An 11,276-nucleotide genomic window follows, 5' to 3' on the forward strand; every position below is an offset into this window, starting at 1 on the left:
ATCTGACTGGTACAGTAGGAGATTGTCCCTCCTTCTCCAGCAGAGCATCTGGTGGATTTCAACTGAGTACCTCTGGGATTGCAGTGCAGCTTCTTGCCACTAGGCCACCAGAGCTCCCTTTCAGTAAAATATTTTTAATAAATAAGATGTGTGAAGTGCTTCTCATTAACTTTGCTATCCCATGCTTTTCTTACTTACATCTTGCCAATTTGGGCTTTCCAAGATCCTGAATACCCATCTGGGTCATATGTTACTTACATATCCATCCAAAGGCAAGAGTCTAGAGAAAAGTCTTAGGTGGAGAGAACCCCTTGGCATTTTGTTATTAATCATGTATTGTGTAGATGGTCATGAGTGGGACAGGCAGCATGTAGAAACTGGCCCTCCCCCTCAAAATTTCCACTCTGTGGGACTATGAGGAAGACCCACTGATTATCCCTATTATGCACCATATATGGTTTACAACCATAAACCACATGATGGAAATATACCCGCAATCTTGCTGATGGTGAAAAACCAGATAATATTCTGTTGCATTATCAGGTCACTCTGAGTTAGCAGTGAGTCAATGACAGCTATTTCTCTCTAGAAGAGAAAGAATCAGTTCTTTTAAGCCTTTTGTGCAAGTAATACAGTGATAGAGTGTGTTACTTCTTGGGCTGCTGAAAGAAAGGTCCACTGTTGGAACTAACTGCTTTCAGGAAGAAATATCGGAGAGTCTGTTCCCATAAAGCTGTGTTGTTGTTGTTGTTGATTGGCGTTGTGTTGAGGTCGACTCATAGTGACTCTAAGAACAAAAGACCTAATGCCTTTCCATAGCTATGGTTATTCCTCCAACTTCATAGAGTTTCCAGAGGCATATGGTTTAGAAAGTGGATGCCACACCTGCTTCCCAATCTGTTTTACAACTTGGAGCTCCACCCAACACTTTCTACGATGGGAAACCGTTCTGGTATTTGAAATCCCCATGGCACAAAGTTCAGCATCATAGTAAACCCAGGTTACCTCATACAACACATTGACAAAGGATGTGCAAAGTTGAAGAATATTCCTCCAGATAAACAGCACTAGTCTCATTTAGCAGTTAAGTGTTGTTGAGTCAAATATGACTCAGAGTAAGCCTTGCACAAAAGACCTGAACTCTGTTCTATGATTAACATCATTTCTGTACATTTATAAGACAGTTTGTAGAGTTTCTAGAGGCATCTACAGTCTCAGAAACCCAGTGGAGGCTCCCTGAGCTACAATTTACTCAGTAGCAGCAGTTTGGGTCTTTTGGATTGTGTTTGTTTTTTATAGCCATCCAGTGATAACTCACCCATAGTTGACCCTATAGCTTTCAGAGGCTATAAATAGCACAAGAAAGGTTTGTCTATCTTTCTCCTGTGGAACGGCTGGTAGACTTAAAATCACTTGTCTTTATGCTGCAGGAGAACTACACAATTTATAAAGTTGAGGTAAAAATAGTTTTATTTTCTGGGACATGATTGACTTGGTCATATTGAGTAGAGGTGACCAGAAAGGAAAAGTTTATTTTTATATGTTTAGAATTTGAGCTATGTACATTAAAATTTTCAATGTCATTCTAAAACAGGAAAACTAATACATGTATATGGCTGGATTACCACTGGAAGGTTACAAACCTTTGATTTTGATGCTGAGTACATTGATGGGTAAGTGTGTGTATATTTCTTTCACTTTGAAAATAGTTGTAAATATACCACATTGCCTCTTACGATCTACTTCCCTGATAGCATTGAATTGTAAGAGGCTAGTGTTGAATTGCTGTTTTCATCTTTGTAGTTTGTGGTTGCTGGTGAGCAAGGCATCAGCACACTTGCTAATGTAATTGTGACTGGTCAATTAAATTGGTCAATTTATTTACTGGTAAATAATCTCTCTGCCTGAATACAGAAAAGAGTGGTTATTTGTGTTTTATTGACTATGCAAAGGCATTTGTTGTGTAGATAATTACAAATTATGGCTTACATCAAGAAAAGTGGCAATCCCAGAACACTTAATTGTGCATATGTAAAATCTATACCTAGGCAATGAGGCTGCTGTGTTAACAGAGCAAGGGAGCAATGCATGGTTTAAACTCAGGAAGGTTATGTATCAGGGATGTATTGTTTCTCCATATCTATTAACTCTATATACTGAGCAAATAATTTGTGAAACTGGACTCTTTGAAACAGAATGTGGCATCAGGATCTGAGGAGGACTCATCAACAACCTGCATTATGCAGATAACATAACCTTGCTTGCTGAGAGCAAGAAGAACTTGAAATACACTCTGCAGAAGATCAAGAACTGCAACCTTTGGTATGGATTACATATTAACATCAAGAAAAGGTCCTCACTATGTGGCCAATAGACAACATCATGATAAATTGTTAATGTTTTCATCTTCCTTGAATCAACAATTAACACACTTGGCACCAGTAGTCAGGAGATCAGAAGACATATTGGCTAGGGCAAGTCTGCTCTCCAGAATACTTAATAGCAGTGATGTCAGTTTAAAACTAAGATGCACTTGATTCAGGCCATGGTCTTTTCAATCATTTGCTATGTATCTGAGAGCTGGACGATGAATTAGGATGACAGAAGAAAAATTGATGCCTTTGAGTTGTGTTGCTGGAGAAGAGGACTGCTCATCCCATGGACTGCCAAAGAAACCAATAGATAAATGTCTTGAAAAAGTGCATCCAAGAGCACTCCTTGGAGGCAAAATTACAAATATCCATCGGTCATATTTTGAACATGTTGCTAGGAGAGGCTATTCCTTGGAAACTAGCATCATACTTGGAAAGAACACTGCATGGTTCAAAATTGGGAAGGGTGTATGCCAGGGATGTGTCCTATCTCCATACCTTTTCCATCTATATGCAGAACAGATTATCCGGGAGGCTGGGCTGTATGAGGAGAAATGTGGCATCAGGATTGGAGGAAGATTCAACAATGTTCATTATACAGATGACACAATCCTGATTGCTGAAACTGAGGAGGAACTGAAGCTCTTGTTGCAGAAGGTCAAGGACTGCAGTCTTCAATATGGATTTGAAGCTCAACATCATTAAAGATTCTCACTACTGAGCCAATTGGCAGCACCATGATGGATGGTGAAGAGATTGAGACTGTTAACACATTAGTTTGCTTGGCTCCACAGTCAACACTCTTGGCACCAGTAGCCAGGAAATTAAAAGACATATTATGATGGGAAAGTCTGCTGTTAGAGATTTTTCCAAAGTACTGAAGAGTAATGGTTTCAATCTGGAGACTCAGGTGCACCGGATACAGTTCATGGTCTTTGCAATCACTTGCTATGCGTCAGAGAGCTGGACAATGACTAGAAATGATAGAAGGAGAATTGATGCCTTTGAGCTGTGGTGTTGGAGAAGAGTATTGTATATACCATGGACTGCTTAGAAAATGAACAGGTTCAACCTAGAGAGGGTTAAAGAAGTCCTTGGAGGCAAGGATTCTGAAACTTCGTCTATGTTGCAAGGAGAGAACAATCCTTGGAGAGGAATGTCATGCAAAGGAGGGTGGAGGAAGACCATCTATGAGGTGGATTGATTCATTGACTGAGTACTCGGGTAGGTGTGTCAGAGACAGTGAGATTGGCACAGGATAGAGCAGGGTTTAGGGCACACAACAATAAAAACAACAACAATAACAACAACTTGGAAAGATGAAGGATCAATGAAAGAGAAAGAAGCCCAATGAAATAGACTGACACAGTGACTACTGCAAAGGTCTCAAGTGTATCAGAGATGATGAGGATGGCACGGAATAGGATAAAGTTTAGACCCTGTTCACAGGATCTTTATGAGTTGTATTCAACGTTGACAGTACCTACCATAACCAACAATCATGCTGAAGGACATTCAGGTGGTGTAGTCAGTAGGAAGTGGTACTGTTAACCTGATAGGTTGTACCTCTCTAGTAGTTTAAATTCACTCACTCCCCCATGGGAGACAGATGGGCAATCTCCTCCTACTTTATCTACTGCCTTGGAAACCCACTGAAGAGTCAGCTATGAGTTGATTCAGATCCAATGGTAATAGATGCAAAGAGGGACAGGGAGAGAAAGGGAGTTGCTCTGGATTCAGTGTGAATTATATGGTAATTGCATCTGTCAATTTTTCTTTTCAATTCTTAATCTTCCTCCCTTTTTTCCCAGACTGCAGTAAGTTATTTGTAAAATAGTGCCTAACACCAAAAGTGTATTATAACTTTCCTTTCTGGGTTGTTATTAATTTGTGGAGTTAGTTCCATTAATTTGTGGAGTTAATTCCATTAGTGTGAGAGAGGCAAGTATGGAAGCAGGGAGTGAAAATCATTGAGAACGTATGGTCTTCTGGAAATGGTTTGGTTGTCAGCATAACTTTTCTCTGAGATTTTAAGTGGAAGTAGTACTGTTAAATTATGCATGGTAGGGGAAGAGGGGGGAAAGAGGGGCAATGTTAAATGTGAGCCTTTCTGGAAAACTCTAAGAAGCTGTGGTTATTCAATATAAAGCTCGTTAAAGCAGATGTAGAAGTCAAATAGGAACATATTCTGACTGTATGACTAGGTGAGTAGATTCTATGCACTGGCTCTAACTTCTCATCATGCCTAGAAGGAGGGATATGCCCTTCTATTCTGCTCCATCTTTCTGGTTCTATCTTCATTAAAGAAATTTGATTTGACTACTTTCAGAATTCACTTTTTTGTCATTAATTGTCCACTTCTCTTAAAAAGTAATTACTCTTCCTGTAAAGAATAGAAGCCCCTAATAGCCCTTGATATGATGCTATGTTTACTGCTTGGTCTTGTCTCAGCAGTGGTCTGGGATAAACCAAAAGCAAAGCAAATCCACTACCATCAAGTACGTTTCAACTCATGGTAACCCTACATTGAGTTTCTGAGGTGTAAGTCTCTATAGGATAATATCACTCAACTTCTCCCATGGAAAAACTAATTGATTTGAACTGCCTTTGAAAGGGAAATAAAGCTATGAACTCTACAGTTGCTCTCTGTAGATTTAATATCACCAGTGTGAGGATGTTAAAGATTATTATTATTATTTTTTTGTATGGAGGAAACCCTTCCTGTATAGGGTGCACTGTGATAAAATGCTGTACACACTTATTCTCAGGCTGGGCTTTGACTCTAAACCTCTTTAGGGATACTTCCTGAGCTTTTGCAGCATTGCAGTGTTACTGAACACAAGCGGTTCTTTCCGTAGTCAACTGCCAATAAGACAGACAGATTGCAATATCCATAAGCACTTTATCACAGATATGGGAGAAAGCAGTGAGATCCTTCTCAGAGACTGCCTGATTATGACATTTTTATACTAGGGGCAGATATTAACTTACTTAACAACACATTTTTGTTAGTAAAGTTACAGAATTTCTACATTTGAAAAGAACAGTTCATATGTAAGTACTAGTAATTTAGGAAAGACACAATTCTCTTCCTGGTAAACAGGAGATTAAGATACAATTTACTCCTGGTAAACAGGAGATTAAGATACAATTTACATATGACTGAGAAAAACAACTTCAAAAGGTAAACACTGATCTAGGAAAGATGCATTTCCTGTCCTGGTAAACAGACAGATTAAACTATATGACTAAAGAAAGGAAACACATTCCAAGGCAAAGTAACTAGTTTTGCAGGCTGGAGAGAACAGATGTCAGTTTTACAACTATATATCTATAGTTTTATAATTGGTATATATTTAGAGAATTATGCACTTATTAATACCACCTCATCAGCAGTGTTTCCTCTGCAGTTTGTCAGGAAAGTTCGCTGGAAACATTGCCTTATTATGTTCCTTTTTCTGCTTTTACCCAGTCCATTGATATTGGAAGCAACCGGAAACATGTGGTTCACTCCTTGCTCTCTTGTAAACAGGACTGCAGGAAGTTGGTGAGTTTCTTTTCTTTCCAACAAATATGCTTTTAGCCTCTTCCACAAGGGCACAAAATACATACATGTCTTTTTTAAAAAAATTACTGTTTGTCCATAGTTTCAACTGTCTTAACTTTAAACTTACTGGGATAGATTAAGTATTAATTAAAAATGCAATTTTAAGTAAATATTGCAAACAAATAATTGATACTACTGTTGCACACCATGGAGTTGGAACCAACCAATAGCTGACCTTCTGGCTGGTAATCACACGGGAGAAATTGCCCATCTTTCTCTCGCAGAGAAGCTGGTGGCCTCGAACTGTGTGCCTTTGGGATTGCAGCACAGCTTCTTGCCACTAGGCCACCAGAACTCCCTACTTATTAAGTCTTTACTATAGACCAAGCTATATTTAAATCACTAATAACTCTGTGGATACACAGGGTCATCGTTCCTATTTTACAGATGAAGAAACTGAGGTACAGAAATGTTTAGTGATTTTCCCAAGGTTTCATAGGGTGTAGGTGGCAGAGCTAGGATTTGATTGGCAGCTTAACGAGCCCACATCGTTTGTGCTCATAGTCAATTTATTATAATGACTTGCCTGTGTGTGTATATAGGTGTGGCTTAAAAACAAAAGCACACATTCAGTTTAGGTAATATTTTTCTGATTTTTCTTATCATTCTAGATTAGATAGATTTGACTTTGAAGCAATTATAAGATTTACAGCCTATGTTATCTCAGTCATAAAAAGACAAATACTGCATAATGCCACCGTTATAAAACAGGACTGACATGGGGGTTGGAGGGAAACTAAGAAAAGAGGGGATAAATAATGAACACTGCATTGGAAAAGGTGAAGGAAAGAACTGTTTAAAAGGAATATATGGGTGCAACCACTATGGAAGGCAGTATAGAACTTTCTCCAAAAGTTTGAAATAGAAATACCATTTGACGCAGCAATTCCACTACTGGGAATATACCCTAAAGAAACCAGAACTGCCACCCAAGTAGATATATACACACCCTTGTTTATTGTTGCTTTGTTGACAATAGCAAAGAGTTGGAAACAACCCAAGTGTCCATCAATAAATGAATAGATAGAGAAGCTGTGGTATATTCACACAGTGCAATACTATGCTGCATTGAAAAACAGTGAATTAATGAATTATACAAAATGAGAGGATGTTATGCTAAGTGAAATATCTCCATCACAAAAGGACAAATATTGCTTAATGCCACTGTTGTAAAACAGGAGTGATATTGGGGTTGGGGAACTAAGAAAAGAGGAGATAAATAATGTATACTGCATTGAAACAGATGAGGGAGGGAACTGTTTAGAAGGAATATATGATTAGGTATTATTATCATAACAAGAGTCCAGAATGAAAGCTGCACAGTGGAGTGGACTGGGGGGGGGGCAGTTGGGGAATTGTGTAACAATGAAGGAATTTTTTCTTACTTTTCAAAGAGAAAAGCGAACTGGAGAAGAGTGGGCAGGGAGGAAAGTGCAACAATGAATGAATGGAAATCCAAAGTCTCTGTAAACTTTCATTAAAATGAATAAATAAAAAGGAATATATGCTTTGGCATTATTTGCATGACAACAGTCCATAATAAGAGCTGCATTACAAAGTGAACTGGGGAAAGGGTGGAGAGAGAGAGATGAAATCATGCAACGGTGCATGAATAGTTTAAGAAAAAAGTGAACTGGGAGGTAGAGAGGAAAATGTACAACAATGAATGAATGAAAATTCAACTTCTCTGTAAACTTTCCTTAAAGTTACAATAATAAAAAAGTTTGACAATGATAAAAAAATTTACAGCCTATGTTTAAGACTATAATTTATATTTTATACCTGTTAACAGATTTTCCCCTTCTTTATTACTGATTTTTAAAATAAATGTTTTACTACACTTGTCATATAACATTTTAAAAAGAAAAGACTAGATAGAAAGTAGGAATAAATTATATTTCATCTTTCATATTTTATGTTCAATTGATGGTTGTTGTTATGTGCCTTTGAGTCGACTGTGACTGCATAGTCACCCTATGTATATACAATAGATCTGAACTCTGCTCTATCTTCAGCCAGTCTTACCCTCAATGATAAGTTTGTTTGGTTATCTAACTCTGCCCCAATGAGCTTCAAATGCCCAAGCTTCTATCAGTTTACCCTTGTTAATTTATGCTATTTTATTTTCTTATTTTACACTCTGAACAGTCAAACCTTGTGCATTGTGTTGTCTGGTAATTCTTATCTCAGTGTTGTATGTTCTTTTCTTAGCTACTCTGTTCAGGAAGACCATGGCCTGGGGACTCTTCAGTGCCGTGTAGAAGGCAGCTACATCGGTCTGTTGGAGGAGTATCATTATTTTAAAGTCCTATTTATGCCTGTCTGCCACTTACAGTCTGTGTATTTAAAAAACTTCAGGAATTGATATTCATGATGTTGATAATAAGAAATAACATTAGTTAAGGACTTTCTGAAAAACACAGTGTGATGCTGTTTATATATTATGCTCGAGAAACTGGGGAGTCAGAGAAAGAGAGGAAGAACCTCAACAAGGTGGATTGACACAGTGACTATAATTATGGTTTCGAGTGTATCAGAGATGGTATAGTATAGGGGAAGGTTCTGTTGTTCACAGGGTTGCTGTGAGTTAGAGTTGACTCAGTGGCACCCAACAACAACAAGTACAACCTTCATCATAAACCTATGAGATAAGAGGAGTTATTTTTATTTTATACAAGAGGAATTGCATTGCTAACCCAAAGGTATGTGGTTCTAATCTACCAGCTGCTCCATGGGGAAAAGATAGGCCATCTTCTCCTATGTAATTTACTGCCTTTGAAAACCCACTGGAGGGCCAACTATCTGTCAGTTCGGACTCAATGGCAGACCACAACAGCAATATGTAGTGACTTCTAATTTGTCCTACCACTTATATCCTTTTATTTACAAAGTCCGCAAGTGCTGATGGTGCTGAACTCAAGGGCTGTTTATCTGAAACCAAATCTCCAACCAACCATTTCCATGGATTTGACTCTGACAGTGGTCCTCCCTCAGTTTCTGAGGCTGTCAATCTTAACAGGAGGGGACTGCCTATCTTTTTTTGTTGCAGAGCCAACAGTGGCTTAGAATCACTGAGCATTCACTTAGCGGAACGTGCCAAGTACTCCTCTACCAGGGCTCCTTTTATTTGGGACACTGTTAGGGAATGATAGGCATGGAGGCTGACTCCATGGTACCATTGGGTTTATGGTAGTAGTGGCCTGGTATAGGTGATTCATGTACTCTGCTTCTTTTTTGTTTCAGGCTCCCAGAATGTTAGCTTCTCAGTATTTAATAAAGGAAAGTAAGTAACTAGGAGTATGAAAATTTGTCTTCACTTTATCTGTCTTTCTCATTTTGATTTATTTTCTCTAACCATTTTTCAAATGAAAGATTTCAAAAGTGCATAAATAGAATACTGTAATAAAACCCATGTACCTATTTGACTTCTTTTACTTGGCTGCATGTTATTGTGTTCTCATACTGCATCTACAGATATGATGCAAATATTTCAACATGACAATGGCACAGAGCTTTGGAAATGACCTTCTAAGAAATATTATATTGTAAATGTAGAACTGTCTCATGTGAAATATAGTTTCATAAAATGTACTATATAATTTAAGCTCCCTTCAAGATGAGAAAGGCCCAAATTTTATAAAGCTTTGGAAATGTATATATAATTTTTGAAAAAATTCATTTTATTACAATTGTTTTTAAAATCAGCAGACTTTGACAAATATTTTAAGTAAATCTTTACTACGTCAAATTTCCAATATGTAAAGTACTATAAATTAGATAAAAATTCACCTCAAGGACAAGATTCTAAATCTAATCACCTGTAGGATAGCTTAGTTTCAACATTTTGCATTTATATCTAAATCTGGGGAGCTCTGGTGGCTTAGTGGCAAGAAATTGCATTGCAATCTGGAAGTCACATGGTTTGAGGCCACCAGAAGATCTGTGGGAAAAGGATGGGCAATCTCTGTCAGTGTGATTAGATTAACTACCTCTGAAAACCCGCTGAAGGGTCAGCTATGGGTCAGTTCTGATTCTACAATACTTAACAACAACATATGTCGTAAGACTTACCATTGTTGTTAAGTGCCGTTGAGTTATAGATGACTCAGAGCAACCCTATGAACGAAAGACCTGATCAATTGTATAACTTTCATTGTTTCTCCAAGTTCATAGTGTTTCTGGAGGCAAGCTATTTCAGAAGTGGATGCCACTCCTGCTTCCAAGCTTGTTTTAATTGGGAGCTGCACCAAACACTGTCCACCATGGGTAACCATTCTCACATTTGACAGATCAGTGTCACAATGTTCAGCATCACAGCAACCACGCATTACCTCTGTACAGCAAATGGACAGGCCAGTGCAATACCGCTTAGAAGAATTAGACTTACCATTACTATATGGTAAATATAGTACTATGCCCTTTCACAATATTTCAATTACTATTACATGTAGTATTATATCACATTACATTAACCTATGGAGTAAGTAAAATTATTTCCATATAATTTACAGACCAGAAAACTAATTATGCTCATTGGTATTGTTTTCTAATCATCACTGGAAAATGGTATCCAAAAAAATCATTAGATGTTCATGATTTTCCTATGAGGCAGCCAATTTAAAGAAATGCCACCTCATGGATGTTGCTGTCTTAATCCCAACACAACTTAATTTTTTTAATACTTCATCTTTTTTGAAGGTCAACGGTACACAAGGATGCATGGATGATCAGTGCCAAACAGGACCTTTTCCTGTACCAGACACACTCAGGTATTATTTCCCTTCATACAGGACTCTTCTCCCTCACATCTCATCCAGCATTGGATATCTCCCTCCTCCCTTCTAGCCACTTTTCCATAATCATTGACACCTTAAGTGCTGTGAGCTAACTAACTGTCCCAGTAAGCATGAGTGGCCTTTGATATGGGTAAAAAATATGCTGATTGTATGAGGCTCAACACATACACACACACACACACACACACACACACACACACCCATCCCCACTGAGTTGACTCGTAGTGACCTTGTAGGACCAGTTAGAACTGCTCATGGGCTTCCAGGGCTGCAAATCTTTGTGGAAACAGACTGCTTCAACGTCCTTCTTGGAACAACTTAGAGATTTGAACTGGACCTTGTGGTTAACAGCTGAGGGTTTTATACACACTGTCACCAGGTTCTGTGACATTACTTTCCTTTCTCCACCCCATAAAAACTAATCCTTCATATTTTATATTTTACATGAACAGAATCTTTTTCATTATGTACATTTTAAAAATTTTTATTAACCAAAAATAA

At 38.0% G+C, this 11,276-nt stretch overlaps 1 protein-coding gene across 1 annotated transcript in view; it reads left to right on the forward strand.

The window, feature by feature from the left end:
* PKHD1 (polycystic kidney and hepatic disease 1 (autosomal recessive)) overlaps positions 1-11,276 on the forward strand; it is an 866,042-nt gene that overhangs the window by 20,601 nt on the left and 834,165 nt on the right. Inside the window, exons 6-10 of the mRNA XM_006882114.1 lie at positions 1,595-1,673; positions 5,845-5,919; positions 8,191-8,255; positions 9,223-9,262; positions 10,678-10,748. Coding sequence (XP_006882176.1) covers positions 1,595-1,673; positions 5,845-5,919; positions 8,191-8,255; positions 9,223-9,262; positions 10,678-10,748 — 330 coding nt within the window. The remainder of the gene's footprint in view (positions 1-1,594; positions 1,674-5,844; positions 5,920-8,190; positions 8,256-9,222; positions 9,263-10,677; positions 10,749-11,276) is intronic.

Source organism: Elephantulus edwardii, unplaced genomic scaffold, assembly GCF_000299155.1.
Source record: "Elephantulus edwardii isolate Elephantulus edwardi_28Jun2011 unplaced genomic scaffold, EleEdw1.0 scaffold00017, whole genome shotgun sequence".
Lineage (NCBI taxonomy): Eukaryota > Metazoa > Chordata > Mammalia > Macroscelidea > Macroscelididae > Elephantulus > Elephantulus edwardii.